We start from the raw sequence: 22,676 nt of genomic DNA, 5'->3' as shown, positions 1-22,676 counted from the left end.
CAGGTCATCAGTACTCACACAGGACAGAAACTTTCCTGTCCACAGGCCTGGAGCATGTGCCCACTCTCTTCTGTGTTGTTAATGCTCTCTAGGATTTACTTCAAAATCTGCTTCTTTGCAAAAGCAGCCCTTCATGTACCAAACCAACTTAATATTGGCCAACATGCCTCCCAAGTTCAAGACACAATTCCAAAAACCTGTGTTTCCTTATCACACCAGTATCTTGTGTAGAATGAGGCTTGTGAAATCCCATTTTATACATGATGAAACTGAGGCACGGGGAGGTTAAATAGTTTGCCTAGATCACACAGCTGGTAAATGGAAGAGTATGTAACCACTAAAATTAGTAAACACTAAAACTGCTGCTAGTTAAGGTAGATCTATAACTAATGTCCACAGTACAATCACATCATTTAGTTCAGTTTTTCAACTGCAAGGAATTTTTTCCCCCAGGGCACATCTGGCAATGTGGAGATATCTTTGGTTGTCAGAGTTGTGGGGTGTGTGCTACTGGCATGTGGTGAGTAGAGGCTGGGGATGCTGCTAAACATCTTACAATGCACAGGACAGTCTTCATCCTCCTCACTCAAAATGTCAGGAGGGTCAAGGATGAGAAACCCCAATGTAGGCACTACTGCCTTAACTATTTAGAGCCCTAACTATTTAGAACCCATTTGCTAACTCAGAAGAAACCACAGAATCTCCCAGATTCCAAAATGGGTAGCTTGAAGTTCAGGCAGAAAATCTCACACTTTGTCACAAGAAACCCTTCAAGCAATGACCTGGAGCGAATTTCCGAAGGCACATTCATTTTGCCATTCAGATAAGTGGATTAAAAACACCAAAAGGGATGCAATGGCTGGGGAGAAAGGAACAGGGAAGAAGCGGGGCACATGGCAGGAGTCAGAGAGATAGCCAGCAGCTTGCTAGTGTGAGGAATGGAGAAAACAGGAGGAGCAGGGATAAGCTCGCTGCAGCAGGCTTGGCTATGACGATCCCTGGAAGAAACAGGCAGGCACATGGATGGAGGCAGCTCCTGGGACTGTGTGGAGAGGTGATGTGGGCACCAGAGGAATGCCATGGCAGGACACTGGGATAAGGGGGCAGGCCACTGACAGCATCTGCATCATCTTGCATTATTGAGTTTCTGTGATTTTTTTTTTTTTAAAGGGACCCAAGACTATCAGTTGAAGACAATACATATGAAAAAGTCAGACGGGATTCATCTGGTGATAAACTGCATAACAAGTGAGGCAAATGGGCTTAGCAACCAGGAACAGGAATAAGAGGCAGGAAGCTCACCTGATTATTTTTGCTTTATTTAATCTAATAAACATTTTATTTATATAAAAGACAATGCATAGAATGAAAATAAGTGCTTGGGACTTTTGATACAAAAAGGGAATATAGCATTCACATTCCTATTTTAATACATGAGTATGGCTGAAGTGTTCCATAAAAGAATAAAACTTTCTTTTTGTGTGTAGTAGTAAAAAAAAAAGTCAATTTTTAGGAACTACAGAATGTTATTCCTTGGTCTTTTTCTTGAATAAGAAAAGAAAAAAAACATAAAACAAGCCACAGTATCATCTGACACTACATTCCAGTTTAGGCTGATGATGACCTAGAAGTGATAATACTCTTGACTCTTGGAAGATCCCTTTAATGGGCCAGTATTCTAGAAATTCACCACTAGAGGTCAATGAGCAACAGCTATTGGGAGGGCATCAGCAAGCCCTAAGGTGCAAGTGGAATTTCTACGTGCTTCCAAACTGTCATTCACTTTCAGCCTGAGCAGAGTGCCTAGAGGTTCCACCTAATCCCAAACTTCAGCATGTATCCTAAAACATCAGTGAGAGGAGACCTTCCAAAATCCAAATTGAGCTGATTTGCCGACTGCTAGTTTTTCTCTAATATTCCTATTTGGCTGTAAATAAGTAGCTTCAAAAATATCTTTAATGAATGAATTAATTTATTTAATGTTGAATGGCATTAACACTTGTTTGTGGATTAACAAGTTTCCTATGGAGAATTAAAGCTCATTCTTTGTACTTGCCTCTGCGGACACAGACTTCCTAACTGCAAATGGGATTCTTGTATCCCACGTTTAAGCCCTTGCTAGCATTTTTGCAAAGTTGGGAAGGCTGGCACGATGGGGAGATTGGTAACCATGATGAAAACTTCTTGCAGTAAAGAGCTACTCTCCCTAATGCAGAAGGCAAAGAAACTTGTGTTAATCGGGACCTCATAAAGGAGGTCCTCTTTAGTTCAATAAAAGGCCAACTTCAAATCTTCTTAACACAAGCTAAGGTATTCAAAATCATGTTACCTAGCTGGAGAATGACTGCTTGAAAGCACATTTCTTATAAGGAACTTTGGTTAGGAGCAGGTTTAATTTCCAGACTGGAGTGGGGTGGGTTATGGAAAGAGCAAATGTTTACAGCAAAAAGTGAAACAGCTTTCTAAGTGTGTCCACACCTTCATTTTGTGAATGATGTGGATTGGAGAGAACTGGAAACCATCTGCTATCCTTGCCTGGGGATCCAGATTTTTCTATAAAATCTCCAAATATTTAAAAAGTGGCTAAACTTTTTAAAATGCTGTGCTGGCCAAGCAAAACCTATGTTCAGAGTGCCTGAGGACACAGCCCGGACAGTGGCAATACTGAGCAATTCAAATCCTTTCCACTAGGCCAAATGTGCTTGAGCCTTCAGGAGCCGAGAAAGAAGGAACCCATTAGTGTTTGCATAGAAAGCTAGAGACTCAAGCACAGAGGGATGAAAAATTAAACACAGTGAACCCCAGAGGGATTCCCTGTTAGGAAAGGATGAATGCTGGGACTGGAAAATAGTAACAAAGACACAGGGGGAATATGGAAAGAAGAACAATCTCTTATTAGTAAGTGGTGTGGCAATTTCTTGGGTGGTGAAATTTGCCCTTCTGATTTTTCTGCAGCCTGTGAAGGTAAAAAATGGGGGTCAAAACACTTAAGCTATTAGAGATGGGGCGGTTTGTTTCTGAACTGGGTTGAGGCAGGTGGTTCACAAATCAGATGTGGGGCTTGGAGCTCAAGTGAAAATTCCAGGAGAAACAACTGCACCCAGGAATCCCAGGAAAACTGGTCCCCAAACAGTGCGATTATTAGCTCCATGGCCATGCAGAGAATTATAATTTTGCAAAAGCGAGTGCAAGGTGGCCATAGCAGGCTCTGAGACATTGAGCCTCTCTCCTAGTGCAAAGTCCCTCCGTCCTATAGTCAGAGAACCAACGCATGTGTGATTGTCAAGTGCTAATGCTGTCACGGATCCCTTCCTTCTCTGCTGGGTTCTGGAGCTCTCCAATAAAACCAATTTCCTGGGAATATTTGATCTTTTTCCTTGTCTCTTTTCAGAGTATGGCTATATTTATAGATATAGACATATATAGATATATATAAAACATAGCTATTCCATATTTATATACAGGCATTAATAAAGTGCAAATGTTATTGGCTATTGTAAAAATCAATCTTATTTCCTGAGGAAGTGCTAACACAGCTTATCCTATGACAATGTCAAAGGCAAAGAATGCTTTATGTCACCCACTCCCTGCTGCTGCTGCTTCTGTTCATTGCCACAGCTACCGGGAGGGGAGCGACTCCTTGGTTTTCCAGGAAGCATCAGTTCAGGGACAGCTTCCTGCTGTCTCTGTTCTTTGGCGAGAGAGGAGGCCTCTTTGGACTTGGCCCGGCCTGCCCTAGAAGAGCTATTTGGTAGTGTTCAGTGAGCCATCTTCGGGAATCTTCTCCTCAGAGCAGCTCCTCCCCGAGAGTCTGTCTAGATGCTCCAGCTCGCTGAAGCGTTCTGCCACACACTGGGCTGTGAGACGGGCCTCTGGGTCGTGGTCCCAGCACTCGGTCAGCGTCTCACATACCATCTGGATGCCCTGTAGTGGGAGAGAGGTCCAAAGGGCACCATGAGTTGGTGGGGTTCACAGAGGGGGCCTTGCTAACCTTCTTCCTGAAGTGCAGGGCAGGTGCAAAAGGGTCTGTACATTTGCCAGGCTCTGACTGAGCACCACTACAGGAGGCCAGCAGGTTCACATGCAATGAGGGGGCTGTGCAGGTGGCGGCTGCCCTAGAAACCTGCCATACCCAGGTGCTCTGGTGCTATCAGATCACAATAGGTGTGACAGTACAATGACCCTCTGCTAGGCACCTGGGGTACAGTAACATTCCCAACACTGGAAAATTCCCCATGAAGTGACTCCCTGATACCATCTTACACCTTCCTATTTTATTTAAAGCAGTTTTGGATTCACAGTAAAACTGAACAGAAAGTATAGTTTCCACATACCCACTCCTGACACATGCAAAGTTCTCCTCTCATCAATACCTTGCATCTACGTGGTACATTTGTTGTAACCAATGACCTAACAGGGACACATCATTATCAATGAAAGAGTTTACATTAGGGTTCACTCTTGGTGTTGTACATCCTATGGGTTTTGACAAATATATAATGACATGTATCGATACATTATAGTATCATACAGAATAGTTTCTCTGCCCTAAAAATCCCTTGTACTCCACCTGTTCATCCACCCCTCCCTCCCCCTGATCTCCTAGTGACCACCGATCTTTTCCTGTCTCTTACAGTTTTGCCATTTTGCAGTCTCCTGTACACTCATACACACCTTTTCTATTTGAACAGGGCTGATACCCCAGTCAGAGTGGTGTGCAGACATTAGCCTGGTTTCATTCTGTCAAGTCCACACATTTTGTGGAGTGACTCAGGAGCAGCTTCCAAGAGCTTCCGAGGATGACCTAGTGATCCATTCCTCTCCAACAACATTAGGTTGGATCCTGTGAAACAGCTACCTCTGTAGGCCAGAGGTGTTTGACCCTAGGCCATTGCACAGAGTTCACCCTAAGCCCATAAAGGCCCCATATATAAGCCCATACAGGAAACGCTGTCCAGGAAGGTAGAACGAGTTTTCTTTCACTGGCTTAATTTTTATTTTGCATTGCAAATATTTGTGTTACCACTTCAAGTCCTTTTTGGGAGTCATGCAGGCAGAAGTTAAACTGAGAGTCTGACAGGTGGAACTAGAGAGAGCTCTTCCCAATTAGAGGATCCACATTGCCAGTGATGTTCCCTCACCCAGGTGGTTGGGCTGGATGGATATATCCAACACTGACTTGGAGAGCTGGCACTTTCCCTGCTTACCCTCTAATACAACAACTTTCCCAACACACCTAGGAGCTGCTGTCTCCCTCCCTACCCCTCAAGTTCATGATGTTGAATTAATTGCATAATTCACCTAACTGATGATATTGATTGATAGCCCTGTTAAGCGTGGAGTGTTATTGTTGGTATACAAGTAACATTTATTTTATTCTGGCACTGTAATTACAGGCAGTATATTAAATTAAATATTAAGCATTAACTTGAAATCAATAGGGCAACAAATCTCATTAAACAAAAAAAATGTATTATGCAAACTCTTTCCAGAATGTTATGATCATGAATAATGGCTTCATTACAGGAACCGTACAGCAGAGGAGGCCACAGAGATTGAAGGAAACATAAACTCTTGCACCTTCTGATCTCAGAGTTACGCAAAACAGTCTTGCATTTTTAGAGTCAAAGAGGATTTGCCTTAAACCCTGGAGAAGCCCATGACCCATCACAGCCTGTTCCACCCCTGCCCCAACTGTGTTAAGGTCTGTCCGCTGTGGTGGCTCTGGGCCAGCATGGGCACAGACCAGGCTTCCTGCCCCATCTGTCTTCCCGATTACGCCTGATTTGTTGTTTGCTTCTTATCTGAATTTGCCTTGCCCTTAGGACAACTTACAACTTAGCCTCAGCCATCGCAGATGAGGGAATTCATCCAAAAAAGGCCACACAAGGTTTTGCTCAGTAAAAAAAGAACAGTTTTGTCAGTAAGAGAGGGGTACGCTGTTCTCACACATTCTTCACTCAGGGCTCTTTCCTGGGTGTGTCAGACATACAGCCAATTCCCTCTCACTCACAACCTATCGTTTTCTTCTTTTTCTCTGACCATTGACCTCATCAAAGTGTCCCCAAACAAAGAATTTGGAGGGCCTCCCTCGAAGTCCAGAATCATTACCCTGCTATGGACAGACTTAGCTGCAACTTCTTAAAAAGAAAAAAATAAGATGCTATTAGGTTGTTGCCAACAGACAGGTTTCTCGTTCCTTCCCTGTCATTTTCCTCTTCTTCGGTGCTGGCCTTCATTCCAAAGTGATAAGCCAGCCTCCTCTTTCCCACGCGTGCTCACGCAGGCCTCTCCTGACCCTGCACACGGCCCTCGGCACACCGTGTCACCTCTCAGCCAGCTGCCCGACAAACCCTGCCTGTCCCACATCTGCTAAGTGTTTCCTTCCGGAGCTGAAGATTCCCAGAACAAAACATTTGGAATCCAGAGACAGTGAAACATAAACTCCCGATGTCAAGGCTAGGGAGGGAGTGGCAGAGGCTGCAAACAAAATATTTTAACCCAGAGCCAAGGGGGCTTGGAACATGTGACAGATCCCTCCAAATGGTCATCTGTGAGCCCTCTTTGAATGCTGTATATACCTGCTGGTTGGAACGTATAACAACAGAGTCATCACTCTACTGACATTTCCTTTATAAACAAAACCTAACAGGGTCATAGAACACAAAGGGACTTCCTCTCAGATTTAAGCCCAGTATCCCAGAATTCTGTCCTATGTAAGAGGCTACTTTGGATGAATCTCATTTACCCTATGAAACAGTCACTCCTTACCTGGTGGTTGAGCCAGAAGCTGGGAATTTCTGGTCGTCCTCGATCTCTCAACACGTTGTCCTTCATGCTTTCCACACAGGGGTGCTCCCGCACCTTAGAACCAAATGGGGGCTCATAATCTTTCACTTCTGTGAAGAAAGCAGCAGACACGGGGCCACTGAGAACAGTGTGTGCCACTGAGGGAAATGAGCATGTGGAGATGCCCGGCTGGGTAGCATGAGCACAGAGTGCGAAAATGCACCTGTGATTACTCTACGAATTAATAATACAGAATTGAAATAAGAAGGAAGGAGTGGTTGTGGAAGAGCCTAAGAAGTATTCAACACATGGTAGCTGAGTGCTTACTACATGCTAGCTATTGCACTAACAGCTGGGGACAGAGCGCAGAACAAGACAGAAAAGGTCACGGAGCTTACATTTTAATGCAGGCATTCTCAATGGGGTGATTTTGCCCAAAAGGAGTGAAACTGCTTTTTAGGAGGTGAAAAAATTTTTACCTATTACAATGGTCTGTGACCCTCCAAAGGCCCATAGGACACAAACAGATTTAAGATGAGGGTACTTCAACAAGTTTGTGGGAAAAAAGAATCCAAAGATAATATGAATCTGTCCATGAACTTTTCTTTTTTTTTTTTTTTTTTGGTCTTTTTCGTTTCGTGACCGGCACTCAGCCAGTGAGTGCACTGGCCATTCCTATATAGGATCCGAACCCGCGGCGGGAGCGTCGCTGCGCTCCCAGCACCGTACTCTCCCAAGTGCGCCACGGGCTCGGCCCTGTCCATGAACTTTTCAAAGACCCCTCATACGTGGTGTTAAATTTCGTGGGGATATTCAACCATAAAAAGGAAAGAAATTCTGGTACATGTTATACATGCATGAGATATAGTGACATTATGCTAAATGAAATAAGCCAGACACAAAAGGACAAATACTGTATGATTCCATTTATGTGAGATACCTTGAACAGGCAAATTCACAGAGACAGAAAATCGAATGATGGTTGCCTAGAGGTTGAGAGAAGTGGGGCCGAGGTGTGTTCCTTTAACTGATAAAGGGTTTCAGCTGGGGAAATGAAAAAGTTATGGAAATGGATAACAGTGATGGTTGCACATTGTGAATGTACTTAATGCCAGTAAATCGAATACTTAAAAATGGCTAATGTGGGGAATTTTATAGTATGTATATTTTACCACAGGGAAATAAAAATCATGGAGAATGGTAATTAGGAAAAAATTGTCTACAAAGGCTCCTTACAACAGCAATGATGAAAAAGAAGTTGAAAAATGATATTTTAGTGGGATGACAGAGGGGACAGATTAACAATAACATCAACAGACAAAATTTAAAAAGATAATTTTCCTTCCATGATATATGCTATAAAGAAAATAACAGATGATATGTAACCCTTTATTCGAGCTTCAACTAACGTCAGTTTCTTTAAAGAAACTTCCTTGAACATCCTCCAATTCATTCTTGGTTAGAAGTCCTGGGCACAGCTCTATTTTAGCATCTACCATGTTTTAATACAATCCCCTGCTTATCTGTCTCACCCAACTAGACTGTGAGCCTTTGAGGGCAGGTTCAGAGTCCTTTTCTCATTCTTGTATTTGTAGCACCAATGACAGGGCCTCCCACACAACAGGCCCTCAATAAATGCTGTGTTGAATGAATGATTCTTAGATCCTGTCCCAAGCGGCAGTGCATAAAGTCTGGGTGAATATTAAAACTCCCTAATTTAAATGAGCAGACACATGTTAGTGAGGCACAGGGTTATTTAAAAGACAGAAAACACTCCAGTACTAAAACATGACTGAGCAGAAAGGGGAGAATGGGCTGGAGTCATTACTGTCCTCCAAAGGACGTAGGATCTTTGGCCTTTAGCTTCAAAATAATCTTGTTTAATGAGTAAAACACTGAATAACTTTCCCTTCCAGGCTAAAAATTGGAGAAACTTTCATGGCAAAATGACATTTGGAAAAGAGATGGCTTGTTTTTGTTTTTTTTCTTTTTCCCTCTTTCCTAGTAGCCTGCTTGCATATTTACTTCTTCAGCCTACCCAAATATAGAAGAGCTGCCAGGATACTTTTTTTTATATATATATATAGTTTTAAATACAGGGAAATTTGGGATGAAGGCCTCCTATCACATTGAGACAAACACTAACCATCTCTCTCTCTGTGTGTCTACTTCTGCCTTCAGGTGCCCAAGCTCTCACTCTGTACTGCTCTTGGGTGAGATCTGAATTTTTATTTGCACAATATTTATACGAGGGGCCTTCGAAAAGTTCATGGAAGAACTTGTGTTATCTTTTAATTCAATTTTTCCACAGACTTTTTGAATTGCCTTCACATGTCTTCTTTCTTTCTTTCCTTCCCTCTCTTCCACCAGACTGTAAATTTCTAAGGCTTGAGGCAGAGGCTGAGTTTTGCGTCTTTCAGTTCCTGCTCAGTGCCTAAAACTGTGCCTTGTAGATAGTAGCATTTGGTATATATGAGTTGGGTTGAATTCAAGCAAAAGCAAAAAACTGCAAATCAGTAAGGGTTTACTCTGACCTACTCCTTCTCTTCTATATCATGAATAGGCTGAACTGAACAACCTCCATATTCCCCTCCAGATTTATCTTGTAATCCAGTCTAATCAAATAATATGCCTGCTTAGTGCCATGCCTTGAGGTATGTGTACTATAATAGGATAGGAGAGGACAGCATTTGTGTATGATGTAAACTGCTCCTCAGATCATGTATCAGTCCACGGACTCTCCATTTCCAACCGTTTGGGCTGCGGTAGCAGTTGTGGTTGGTGCCTGCCTGGGTCCCCTTTACCAAGCCAAGAGTGCCAGATGCCAGCTGCTGCAGGTTGGGTCATAAGGGGGTTACACTTTTGCCCTTCTCTGGGGGACAGCCCTTGGCTGATGTGAGCTGCCTAGTCTGGAGATTCCTGGACATGACAGCCTCACCCCCAGGGGCAGCCTGTAGCCAATGACAGATTCATGTGGGAGTTTAACAGGCCAACCCTCTTGCCTCTTGCTGGGATAACCCTGTGGTGCAATTCTCGCTCCAGAGCTTCCTGTGAGATCAGGCCTCTCCTAAAACTACAGGTTTGCTTAACTCCTTCCCTGTCCCTTCCTGCTTCTCTTCCCTCTCCTGAGACCTTAGCCTTATTACATCATTGCACATAAATCTCTGTGTCAGACTCTTTGTAAAGCTGGCCTAAGACTGCTGCTGAGGAAGGGCTTTCTCCTTGCTGCCTAGGTCTGTGTCTCAGTTAAATTTCATCTGACTGTGGTTGCAAAGCCACCCTGAGGAAGCCTCCCCGAGAGCCCCTTCTTGAGAAGATAAAAGTACTAAACCAGGAACAGCATTCAGAATTAACATACTGTATGACTGCTACTCTGATGAAACTCCTTTATCTTTTTAGCTAGATTTCATGCTTTCTCCTTCCCACCAAGCATTTCAGAGAACTCTTTCTCCCCCAACCACCACCAATTCTCACACTTATACTCAGAAGCGAGGGGAGAGGACGTGACCACAATCACGGGAGGAAACGCCAAGATCAGAATCAATCTCAGCTGTCAATCTCATGGCTGATAGTCCTTTAGAACCAAGAAAAGGTCTCTGCACTTGAGACTATAACCCAGGGCCAACTCACTTCATTTCAAATCCTAATATTCAAAGTCACATAAACCACAACATTTATTATAACTCTAAAAGTTCTGTGCGGATCAAGGCAGATTTCCTTGGGGAATGGGAGATGATGGCACTGGGCATATTTCTACTTAAAGAAAAAGTAGTAAATGCTCCTGTGGAAATGAAGACAAAGGCTGTAATCCTTTCCCAGAGCAAAGAGATTTGTAAATGGGTTACTTCCTATTTTTCCCCAAAACTTGGAAAGTTGTGAGAGTCCCTAGTATTCCCAAGGGATACAAGGCCTGCTTCCCATTTTTGACTTGTGGGAGATTTCACAGGGAAGAGAGGTCAAGGGTAGTCTGAAAAGCACTGGCAATGGGACTGATTCCTGGAGCCGCACAGGGGTGATCTACGACTCTTCTGCCTACTTCTAAGTTTAAATTAGGCAAGTCTGGGACAATCATCATTTGACCCAAGCTGGCATACTCCAATCCTTTAATATTAAAGGAATATTTCAGATTAGGAATAAGGATGGGAATTTGAAGTGTGTGCATGTTTTAAGCTGACCTTTCTTCAACTCCTGGGAAATGTATTTATATATTTTCCAAAACAGCTAAATGTTTGCTTTTTTTCTTATTATGAATTTTTCCAATTCTTTTTTCTTTGCTCTACTCCCTCATTTTGAATATCCTAGCCACACCCCTATTTTTTTTCCTCATGTCCCATAAAGTGTACAAAGTTGACGTAATGCTGGCAGTGTGCATACATTTGCTTCTCAGTCAACAACTTTGATATCTGATTGTTGCAGTCAGGCAGTGTTGCTTTTTTATTTCCTTCGGTGGCTATTAAGGCAACACCGTTCTCAGGACCTCCATTAGAACTTGGAGGATGACCATTTACAGACATTCTGTTGGAGGCTGTTCCCTCCTGGAGGTTATTTCCTAGCTGCTCCTCAGTTCTTCTAAGCATCCCTCAGAATGCTGTGGACAGTTGCTTTGACTGAGCAGAAGGAGGTGGCCGTGCCTGGGTGGAAGCCTGAGCCCTGGGAGAGGAGGTTAGAGGGCAGGAAGCCCTTTGCCAGCTGGGTGGGTAGCGATGGTCCTTTCAGAATGAGACCTCATACACTGAAACCCACACAGTCCTGGGAAATCAGAGCTGGTGACTGGACACAAGTTGGTGGCCTGAACCTCTGCAATTCCAGAGGTTTTTTTTCTCCCTATGGTTTCAGAGTAGCTAGAGGCTGAGATGCTTAATTTACTTTGGCAAAATCTTTTGGTGTAAACTGCATATCTTTTATCCCTATCTAATTGTTTTTCATGCTGGGGCTTAAAATATTTTTATTTTAGAAAAGGCATGTGATTAAAACTATGAAATTACTAAATAAATGTACATAGAGAAAAGCAAATTTCTCTCCCACTCCTAACCCCTAGTCTCTTTCTCAAAAGTGGCTTAGGCTGAATGGTGGGAATAAAAGTGACTTAAGTTTTTCCCTTATTGTTTATAAATGAGCACTTTATAAACTCTGTCTCTCTCTCTCTTTTTTTTTTTTAATAAAAGACTGGGTGTTCTGCCCTCAGTTCGGTGGAGACTGAGGCTCTGGTAAAATACAGTAGAATAACTTAGAGGAAAAATGAATCCCACTTGGCTGTCATGGCAACATCAAACTGCTATTAAGATCACTAAACACCTACACTCAGTTTCTGTCCTTATCGTGCTGCAAATCTGAAACAGTCTGAGGACCAGCACCTTCCACAGACCACACATGCCGTAGCACTGCTCTGAGTGTTTCACAAGGAATGTCAGTTGCATCTTTGCAGAGAAAAAAGAATACAAGTTATTAAACATATTTTATGGGTTTCAAATGAGTCAGACTGAGAATGTTCAACAGTCTTCAGAAATGTGATCCAACACCCTCATTTTACAGTTGAGAAAACGGAGGCCCGAAGAGTACACTGGATTCCAGGAAGAGAGTTTACAATTGCACACTGTATTACTGTTACTCTGACGAAACCGCTTTGCCTTTTTAGGAAGCTTTCACGCTTCCTCCTCTCTGCCAAGCATGTCAGAGTTTTTCTCTTCCAACCAGGGCAAGTACAGCCGGAGCAGCCCCCAGTGTGAATGTACCCATCACAGATGGTGCAAATGTGTCCCTCCCAGCCCTGGTGAAGCCCTCCACACCATACAACCTTGAGAAGGGAGATCTTCTGGGGTCTGTTGGATGGCTATGGTTTGTAATTTCTAAACAAGCTATGCAAAAAACTACTCATTACAGTGAGCAGCCCTCTCAGCTGCTATTATTTCCAACATTAAACCCAAACACTTGTCCTTTCTGGGTTAGGGGAGTAAATGGAACTGGTGGTGATGGAGATGGGGAAAGAATTGGACTGTCTCATTTTAGCCACAGGTGCCAGATCAGGGCAAAGTCAGCAGTAGAGTTAATGAAATGTCTTCTAGAGTTGCTCTTTGCACATCTTATAAAATGATGTCCAATCTCAGGCTTCCCTTCTGTGAAGAACTGCAGAGAAAGCAAGCTAAAGGGTGAGTGGGCCTAGTCGAGAGAGAGCACTACACTTGGCTAACCTATAGGTAGACCCACCTTTTAAAAAAATTTGGAATTGCCTCTGTTAGAGAAGAAAACCAAAGAGGCCAGAGAGAAAGACCGAGTTTAGCACTTAAAAAGTGCTAACAATATGCATCACGAGTAGCAGTATTATCAGCTCAGCTATTTTTGCACTGGCTGCATCAGAAGCTACATATGAGGACTTGGAAAAGAGATGTCAACATTTTGTGCCTCAGTTTCCATGTCCATGAAATGAGAACAGTCATGTGTGACCTCCACGATCACTCAGGGCAATACTACAGGACCAGCTTCACCTCACTCCGCACTTACTTTCTTTCTGGCCCAACTCCAAACGGGGCAGGCTGTGAGTGCTGGGGAGCTCACCCTCCCAACTTGGCCCCAGAGCAGCCTTTGACTGAAGACTGATGGGCATCGGAAGATACACGCCCAGTTTCCTTTGACTCAGGTGGAAGGACGCCAGGTGTGTGCTGCACACTGCCCGCAGTGACACTCCCGTTGCCCATGGTGGTACCACTTGATAAGATATCCTTTATTGGCTTTCTTCCCTTTCCTGACTCACTTCCTGCAATCTCTTCCCAAATAACCTACTTGCACTCAAACTCTTGTTCCAGATTCCATGGCACCCAACCCAAGGCAGATGCCCACATGGCAGAATTATTTAATCAAACCAAGTCCTTGTCTTACCCACAGACTGCTTCCCAGGCCAGGAGTACTGGGCCAAATACCTTAGTATTTCCTTGAGTGCCTCAAACAACATCTTTTCAAGAAAACCCCTGTATTTTCACTGCTTGAGAACGACTTTCTCTTCCTGCCATCTCCCCGTCCCCTGCCTCTCCCTGCAGTCTCTTCATTGATGGAAGCCACCTACAGCTGCCAGGCCCCTGAAGCTTCTTTTAATCTTTCTTAGGAGGCTCTTAAGAGAAACTGCTTGCCTTTCCCAGTCCTGCAACACGCAGAAGGCGGATCCCTGGAACAACAACGATATTCCTCTGAAAGTCAGCATCTGGTACACAGCTGTTGTTTTGGTCGTAGTTCCAACTTAACAGGGCAGCAAAGTTGACAGTTTTCCCCAAAGCAGTACTCCTGAGTTTTTATATCCGCTTTCCAAATTATGCTCCTCTGAAATTCAGGAAAATGAAGTGCTGGTCTCTCCTCCGTCTTCTGTCCAACCTCTCCTTTTATCCCCTTTCCTCCCTCCATCCCCTTTCCTTTCTTTTTGTTTCATTTGCATTTTTTTGTCCGTATCACAAGACTGCTGCAACCTGACCATCTGAAAGTAGCCCTTCTTGGAGCTGTGTTACTCCTCGTGAAATACTTGCTCAGCTGGCGGCTGTGTGTCAACTTCTATTCAGAGGCCTAAATGGCTAGGGATTTGGAAGTCGGTTTGCTTGTGGGACAGCTTTGGCTGGGGATGACGGGAATATTGTGCCTGCTGTGTTCACCAAAGGGGGCCCTGAGAGGGACCCGCTTTCAACCGCCTCCCACACACCACACAAACACTTGCATGAACACCAGACAAACTGAAAGCCCAGGACAGAGATTTCTTTGTAAAAGAGAACCAGTCTCTGGGTCTGTCCCTCCTGAATGGCGACTTCATGACTTTTCTCCTTTATAAAACAGTAACACACCAGTTACCTCCTTCCGTCTTGTTCTTTTTTCAAACAACTCTGAAAGGTTTGTTTTCTCAGTTTTTCTTTTGTATTCTTTTAGAGGATTAAAATGTCTGAAATAATACCCTCTGTTAGTATTTATCCCCTAATCTACTTTTTCTTTCTAAAATCATCACATCCCCATCCTATCCCTAACATTATATTTCTATTTGTTCATTACCTATCTTTCTAGAATATTAGCTCTCCACTAGACTCCCTGTCCCCTGGGGAAACAGACTGCTTTTTAAACTGCTGTGTCTTCAGCATTTTGAATAGTTCCTGCCACACAATAGGTACTTGATAAATATTTCTTGAGTGGATGAATAAATGAACATGTATTTGGAGAAATAAGGACAAGGAAGTTATCTCAGATTTTAAGGCAATGATGCTGTGACATGCTACAGAAATTAACAGCCTTGGGACTCTGTTAATAGGGAGTCACCAGAGAAGACAGGAACACCCATCAGTGGAGACTTGCAGAAGTGAAGTCAGCACAGAATGCTCCTTAAGTGTGTGACTGTCTCACCAGGTACTTCTAGAAAGCCCTCCCATCAACTGGATGCAGAGTATGCTCCTTAAGTGTGTGACTGTCTCACCAGGTACTTCTAGAAAGCCCTCCCAGGATGCAGAGTAGCTCTGACTACCATCCATAATAATAATGGCAATCATATTGACTGTTTATCATATTCTTCATCAGTCAAGCCAGCACCATACCAGGAAGGTGAAGCCCCAAAGGTTATAGAGTCAGACAAAGGGCTTTGATTCCTGGCTCCACAACTTTCTAACCTCCTGAAGCCTCAGTTTTGTCATCTGTAGAATGGGCCTAATAACAGGACATACTTGAAGGAGTTCTTGGCAGATGAAATGAGCAGTTCCATAAAGCAAGTGCTCAAGCAATGGTAGCTATTATTCCTTTGTGGCTCTCTTATTCTGGACCAAATCTACTTCCAAGAGGAAGCCATTCTCTTTTGACCACTCTCTTTGCTTATTATAACCCATCTTTTGAACTCCCTGGCGGAATTTTGTGCTAAAGGAAGCTGTATCAGTTGGCTTCAGAAGGGCACTAATATCTGTTTACATTTTCTTGCCTGATAAGAGTGAGGTTTCTCTAGTGCAGTGCTATATCTTTCTGTGTTTCCTCTGTGCGATCCTCCCCAGAGGAGATGCTGGCTGATAAAAACATAACACTCTGAGTCTTACTCTTCCTTCAAGAGCTGACCTAACCCTCACTGCCTGACCCTGGCACCACACTCTCTTTAGCCAACCTGGGCATTCAGTCTCCTGTGTGCACTGTCTTCCCTTCCTGCAGCACTTACTACAACTGAACTGCACTTGCCTGTGAAAAGTCTATTTCAGTATTCCAGTCCCAGGAAACACCGTGAGACAAAGCCTAGATGTGAGGCCTAAAAGATGGTCATGATGAGGAATGCAGAATGAGACGATGGTGTGAAGATGAACCTGGAGAGGCAGACAAGGGCTGGGCCTCAACGTCCACATGAAGAGTTTGGGCTCAGCCCTGAGAACAGAATGGAGTCACTTAGAGGCAGGAAAGGTGGGGCTTTCCCATTCTTCTGTGAAATCTTCTGTCCCTACTTAGTATCCTACTTGATTCAGTTAGGTGTTCTGCTGCTTAGAATAAACTGGATGGAAAATTAGTTAACCTGTGCTGTGAAATAAAATATTGATCTATAATTCATCATACGAGTAAGCATACTCCACATTTCCTTTTTTGAAATGAGACTGACAATAAAAAATAGTAATCACATACGTTGTATTTCAAGTCATGGAAAAGCATTCTAAGCTTAAGGAAAGACCTTTTACATCCCTCCCTCTTCCTTATACCTTATAAGTTAAAGTCTAGCACCAACTAGAGGGATTTATTATCTGTTTTATTTGTAAGATAAGAAACATATCTGCATGTGTAAATTTTTTAAAAGCACAGGAGAAAAAGTAAAGGTCTGTTTCCAGTAGACTACAAGCTGTGTGAGGTCAAGAGGGACAGCCACCTGTGCTTCCACACAGCTTACGCGAGGACAGCACAGAGGAGCACACCTGGGCAGGGACTGCTGCTGTCTCCAGGCCGCATGTACCTTCCACAGGACTGTTTGAATGTAAAAGTCTCTGAAATTAAGACTAGACTAAAAGTCTGTCTTTAAGGTTTTTAAGATGCACCAAAACAAAACAAAAAGCAAAAAACTAATGCTTTTAAAAGAAGAGGTCGAGGTAAGAGAAGGGGCCCACTGCATGAGTTTGCACACTTCATCAAATGAAGGGCTTTGTGTCCAGACGAAAGTGAGATGGATAAATAACCTTGGTTTCTGCAGCCTGTGCAGAGATGGGAGAAACAGGACTGTGGGCTTAAGATCAAACAAAATGAGAACCGGGATGGCCTCTTTCTGGTTCCCTCAAAGCTGTCTGTTCTTATCCTAAGGTTGTGAAAGGTTTTTTGAGACTAGCTGAACAAACCAGATCCTGTCCTTTCCTTGGGAAAATTTATTTATAATGTATCTGTTTTTAGTTTAAAAGTTGGTGAACTTTTTCTTCCCGATCAGCCTGAATTCTTCCACACTCAGCAAATATCAACAGAAAAGGGCTTTAGTCGTTGATAACAATGAAAGCGGGGAGCTCACAGAGGGCCTTAATAAGCTGGCTGCACTGACAGAGGGAAAGACAGAGACGTAATCTCCAGCTCATGTTTATAGAATAGGGGAGTTGAAAGAATAGAAAAAGATACTGAAATCTAAGTAAATTTCTTCTGACAGTGACAACAGCATCGTCTCTGACACAACTCATACCGGTCTAAAGATTCATTTTGGAACTGTCAAAGCTTTCAAGCAGAAAATGATTCTTCTGAAACTTGGTTAAACAAATTTCCCTGTGTAAGGAAAAACGAAGTTACTTTTGGAAGTGTTGCGGGGGAAGAAATCTCAGGCAGGAAACCAGAAAATGACAGTGTCAGCCACATAGGAAATGCCATCGCTATGCAGGGGCCCAGGAAAATGGATGATGGCTCGGCAAGGTGCAGGTGGGCGGGGTGGCCTGAACCCACCCTGGAGTGTCATGTCGGCTGCATATGTTCTGAAAGGGATGAAGAAGCAGAGCCAGCAATGGTGCCAGCAGAATCTGCCTTGGGCAAAATGTTGGATAGTTTGGTCCAGTGACCAAAGCTGTGGCCATTTGAGCAACACAAGAAATAATGACAATATATTCTCATGGTCAACAGCAGTAACAGCCTGTAATAATGAAAAGAACTCATGCAATTTGCAGAGAAGATACAGCAGAGGGAATCCAGGGAAGCCACAGTAGTGTATTTAAGGAGAAATGATCCTCAAAGAGGAAAGTAGGTGGCTGAACTCGGGGGAAAAGAGTAAGCCAGCCGGACCAGTTGGGGACTGCGGAGGAGAAGCAGGAGGAGAGCAGGTCTCTTTGTCAGTCTCTGGGGCTCACCCAGTGGGAGGTTGGCCGTCTTCAATAACCTCTCTTCACTATATTTTTCAAAACCTAACCAAATGTATCAAACCAGTCTGCCTATTTTGCCCAGCAAGTCGTGTCCATAAAAGTAAATTTTGAGTCAAATACTTTTTCCAGACCTTATAATTCTGGAAAACCTTAAAAAAAAAATTTTAAAAACCCAAATGCTTATCTGAATAATATTATCCATTTGATAAATAGAAATAATTCTTATATACACTATTAGTGTTCACCTCTTGCCAGATATACCAATATCTGTGGAGAAGTGTCAAGAGAAGAGTAATTATACAAAGCCCTAAATATGGATTTCAGCTTAAACACCTAGGCTGTTCAGCATAATTCCAAATAGTTCTGGAATGGCTGTGTACATATCTCTCATTGTGGAGTTAACTGCTTTGTAACCCCCAGACTCATGCTTGATGCAAATAACACGGTATCATTTTGAGGGCGAGTCCACCACTACACCGTGATGGTGGTCCATACGTACCTCCCACCGCATTACAACGAGACGTCATTTCCCAGAGTACCAGAGCCATGGAGTAGACATCGGTCTGCTTGAAGGACTCAACATTCTCCAAATTCATCCTAGATTCTAGGACTTCTGGGGCCATGTATCTTGCAGTTCCCACCTAGAGCAAAAGCAGACAATGAGGTCCATTATCTAATCCAGCTGCATCTTTATTTTCACCAAAGAGCTGTTGCTTGTCCTCTACATGAGCAGATGATCTTTAGAAAAATCACGATGCTGTTTTAAATAATGAGACCTGCCCAGAAAGGTAGGGCATATATGGTTATTTTTAAAAACAGATGTTCTCTCCCTGAAAACCCTTTAAAGACTCTAAGCAAAGCATGCCAAAATAAGGAAGTGCCAAAACCCCAGGGTTGCCTTCTCTAGCCCCAAGATATATGTCATCACATTATTCAATAACATTCTTACAGATAACCTGGGAAACAACATCTGTTAAATTATAAATGTTTATTTTTTGTTTTTGAAAATTAAATATTTTTTTCATTCCTGAGACTTCAAGACTTATGGTGAAAATAATGATTGCCATCAGTTTTGATCACTTAAGGACTGTGTCTTCATCTTTGTTTGCCCCATGGCACATTCCAGGGGGCCAAGGATGTAGTGTAATTTCATCTCTACTAAATTAAATTGTATAAAAATGTTTCCACAATAAAAGATCTAATCTGGATCATTTTGTAATTTTGATGGGTGTGCTGTGTAATTTTATTTTTACTTTTAGGCCTGTGCTAATCTCTGTGACTGATAATATGTAAATATGGGTTCCACAGGAAAAAGGAAAAAAAATATTTCTAGGGAATAGATCACTTAAATAAATGTTTGATATTGCAGCACGTACAGCTTGACTGAATAACAATGAAGTCCTACCTTCCCAAGGATCTAAGGAAGGTTGAGTGAGTTGATAGTATCACTCCAAGAAATGTTTCTTATTGGCATGTATTAGAAGAAATTTTTCTTTTTAGCAGGCCATTATCCTGGCACATTAAACTGCCTGTGCTTCAACATGTTTGCCTCCACACTGCATGTGCTGCCATGGACACAGCGGGCTGACTGAGCAGTAACTGGATGCTTCAGAAGCATGTCCCAACGCCTGCCTGGAGAAAGCAGTGGTGCTCTGGATGGACTCCAGTGTGTGAAAATATAGGGCCCATCGTTTATAAAAGATGAAGTAACTTCTAATCACTTTCCAGTAGTTCCTTAGCCAAAAAGGGTTTCCATGTTAAAATGTGAAAGTGATTCAAAAGGGGTATGTATTGCTCACTCAAAAAATACTTATTGTCACTTTCACTGTTCAAAGCATTGTGCTACATGGATCAATGGAACAGAATAGAGAATCCAGAAATCAACCCATACACCTACAGCCATCTCATCTTTGACAAAGGCACTAAGTCTACACACTGGGGAAGAGACTGCCTCTTCAGCAAATGGTGCTGGGAAAACTGGATTTTCATATATAGAGTTTCATATGAAACTAGACCCATACCCCTCACCATACACCAAAATCAACTCAAAATGGATTAAAGAATTACATGTACATCCTGAAACAATAAAACTCCTTAAAGAAAACATAGGAGAAACACTCCAGGAAGTAGGAGTGGGTATAGACTTCATGAATATGACCCCAAAAGTACAGGCAACCAAAGGAAAAATAAACAAATGGGATTATATCAAACTAAGAAGTTTTTGCACAGCAAAAGAAACAATCAACAGAGTGAAAGACAACCAACAGAATGGGAGAAAATATTTGCAGAATATACATCTCACAAAGGATTAATATTCAGAATATATAAGGAACTCAAACAACTTTACAGCAAAAAACCAAATAACCCAATCAAAAAATGGGCAAAAGAGCTGAATAAGCATTTCTCAAAGAAAGATATACAAATGGCCAACAGACACATGAAAAAATGCTCAACATCACTCAGTATTTGGGAAATGCAAATCAAAACCACTTTGAGATACCATCTCACTCCAGTTAGGATGTCTCGTATCCAAAAGACTAAGAATGATAAATGCTGACAAGGTTGCGGAGAAAAAGAAACTCTCATACATTGTGGTGGGACTGCAAAATGGTGCAGCCTTTATGGAAAATGGTATGGAGGTTCCTCAAACAATTACAGATAGATCTACCATATGACCCCAGCTATTCCACTGCTGGGAATATACCCAGAGGAATGGAAATCATCATGCCAAAGGTATACCTGTACTCCCATGTTCACTGCAGCACTATTTACAATAGCCAAGAGTTGGAACCAGCCCAAATGTCCATCATCAAATGAGTGGATAAGGAAACTGTGGTATATCTATGCAAGGAAATACTACTCTGCCATAAAAAAGAATGAAATACTACCTTTCGCAAAAACATGGATGGACTTAGAGAAAATTATATTAAGTGAAACAAGCCAGGCACAGAAAGAGAAACACCACATGTTCTCACTTATCTGTGGGAGCTAAAAATAAATAAATAAATAAATATACAAACAAAAAAAGGCGGGGGGAAGAAGATGACAATCACAACAATTCCTTGAATTTGTTGAGAGAAGTGAACAGGTATGATGTAGTGGGAGGGAGGGGAGAAAGGGCAGGGGGTAAGAGGAGTGGGTAAAGGGACATGAAAATCAACTACAATGTACATTGAGAAGTTGAAATAAAAAAATAAAAATAAAGAAAAAAAGCATTGTGCTAGATATCTTCAGTGACCACATAGTTGTGAATTCGGACTTCAAAGAGACTGCCTTCTGGAATGACAGAAGAACCCAATATGACTACCAATAGTATAGGGTAGAAAGGACTGAGCACAACTATAAGAGAGTGAAGAAATAGAGATAAGGTACTAACAGTACTTAAAGTGTTGTAACACCAACGTCAAGAGTTCAGATCCCCTTACTGGCTGGCAACAAAAACAAAAGTACTAACAGTGTTTGAAGCAAAAAAAAAAAAAAAAAAAAAATCATTTGCAAATAGAAGAGAAATGAGCATTTACTCAGGGAGAAAAATGCCTGTCCTGAGTTGGGAAGGATTTGAAGACAGGTGGAGATATGCTGTCCATTAGCAAAGGTACCCAGGCAGGAGAGAGTGGAGCATGCCCAGGGTAGACTCCCTACCCCAGCTAGATTCCCTACACAAGTGTCTAGAGTGTAGGGCTGTTTGAGACAAGAGGCAGGAGATATGGATGAAGAGGTAGAGTGAGGCCAGGTATAAAGTAAGGGGGATCTAGCATCAGCCCTAACTTACCTGCCCACTGTTAGCCAGGTCATCCACAGACAGAGTAGGGTCCAAACGCAGGGAAAGCCCAAAGTCACACAGACAGCAGGTCAGGTCATTCTTCACAAGGATATTGGAGCTCTTGAGGTCCCTGTGCACGATGGGCATTTTGGGCCTCCCACAAGGGGTGTGGTCACTATGAAGGTGAGCAATGCCCCGGGCCAGGGAGCTGCCCAGCTTGCGCAGGTCCTCCCAGCTGATGACATGACGCGTCAGGTACTCCTGCAGGTTGCCCTTGGCGTGGAAAGCAGTGATCAGCCAATACTGTTTCCCCAACTCAGTCTTCCGCTCCTCAGCCGTCAGAAACTGGAGTATGTTCTCATGCTTCAGGTTGATGTCCGAGAAAATGTCCTTCTCCGTCTTCCAAGAGGCGTACTCCTCGTAGGGGAAGATCTTGACGGCCACGGTCTCGAACTGCTCCGAAGTGTTCTGCTTCAGCTTGGCCTTGTAGACTTCAGCGAAGCGACCTTTCCCCACCAGGGTGTCCAGCTCAATGGGCAGCAGCTCTGTGTTGTGGTTGATGTTGTTGGCGCACGTGGAGCTGATGTCGGAGCGGTCGTCTTCCAGAATGATGGCGCAGTTATCGCTGAACTCCATGAGCTTCCGAGGCTTGCTGGTTTCCCAGGACGGGCTCAGCTTCTGCTGCCGGTTAACGCGGTAGCAGTAGAAGGTGATGATGACAGCTATGGCGATTCCTAGCGGCGGCAGGAGGCTGACGCCTGTCACTTGGAAGATGACTAACAACAAGTCGGGATTGCTGTTGTTATAGTCTGATGTGGAAACAAAAC

The 22,676-nt window shown here is 43.1% G+C and overlaps 1 protein-coding gene across 2 annotated transcripts in view; it reads right to left on the bottom strand.

Moving 5' to 3' along the window:
* Nucleotides 1–1,365: 1,365 nt before the first annotated feature.
* TGFBR2 (transforming growth factor beta receptor 2) overlaps nucleotides 1,366–22,676 on the bottom strand; it is an 82,323-nt gene continuing 61,012 nt past the window's right edge. For both annotated transcript variants that reach the window (XM_063114737.1, XM_063114738.1), the window contains 4 exons: nucleotides 21,859–22,658; nucleotides 18,586–18,727; nucleotides 6,772–6,899; nucleotides 1,366–3,924 (listed from right to left, as the gene is read on the bottom strand). In XM_063114737.1, coding sequence (XP_062970807.1) covers nucleotides 3,745–3,924; nucleotides 6,772–6,899; nucleotides 18,586–18,727; nucleotides 21,859–22,658 — 1,250 coding nt within the window. In that variant the 3' untranslated portion in view covers nucleotides 1,366–3,744. The remainder of the gene's footprint in view (nucleotides 3,925–6,771; nucleotides 6,900–18,585; nucleotides 18,728–21,858; nucleotides 22,659–22,676) is intronic.

The sequence above is a fragment of the Cynocephalus volans genome, chromosome 11, assembly GCF_027409185.1.
Source record: "Cynocephalus volans isolate mCynVol1 chromosome 11, mCynVol1.pri, whole genome shotgun sequence".
In the NCBI taxonomy this organism is placed as follows: Eukaryota; Metazoa; Chordata; class Mammalia; order Dermoptera; family Cynocephalidae; genus Cynocephalus; species Cynocephalus volans.
Note: the sequence above shows the minus strand (reverse complement) of the source record. Positions and strands in the feature narration are given on the sequence as shown.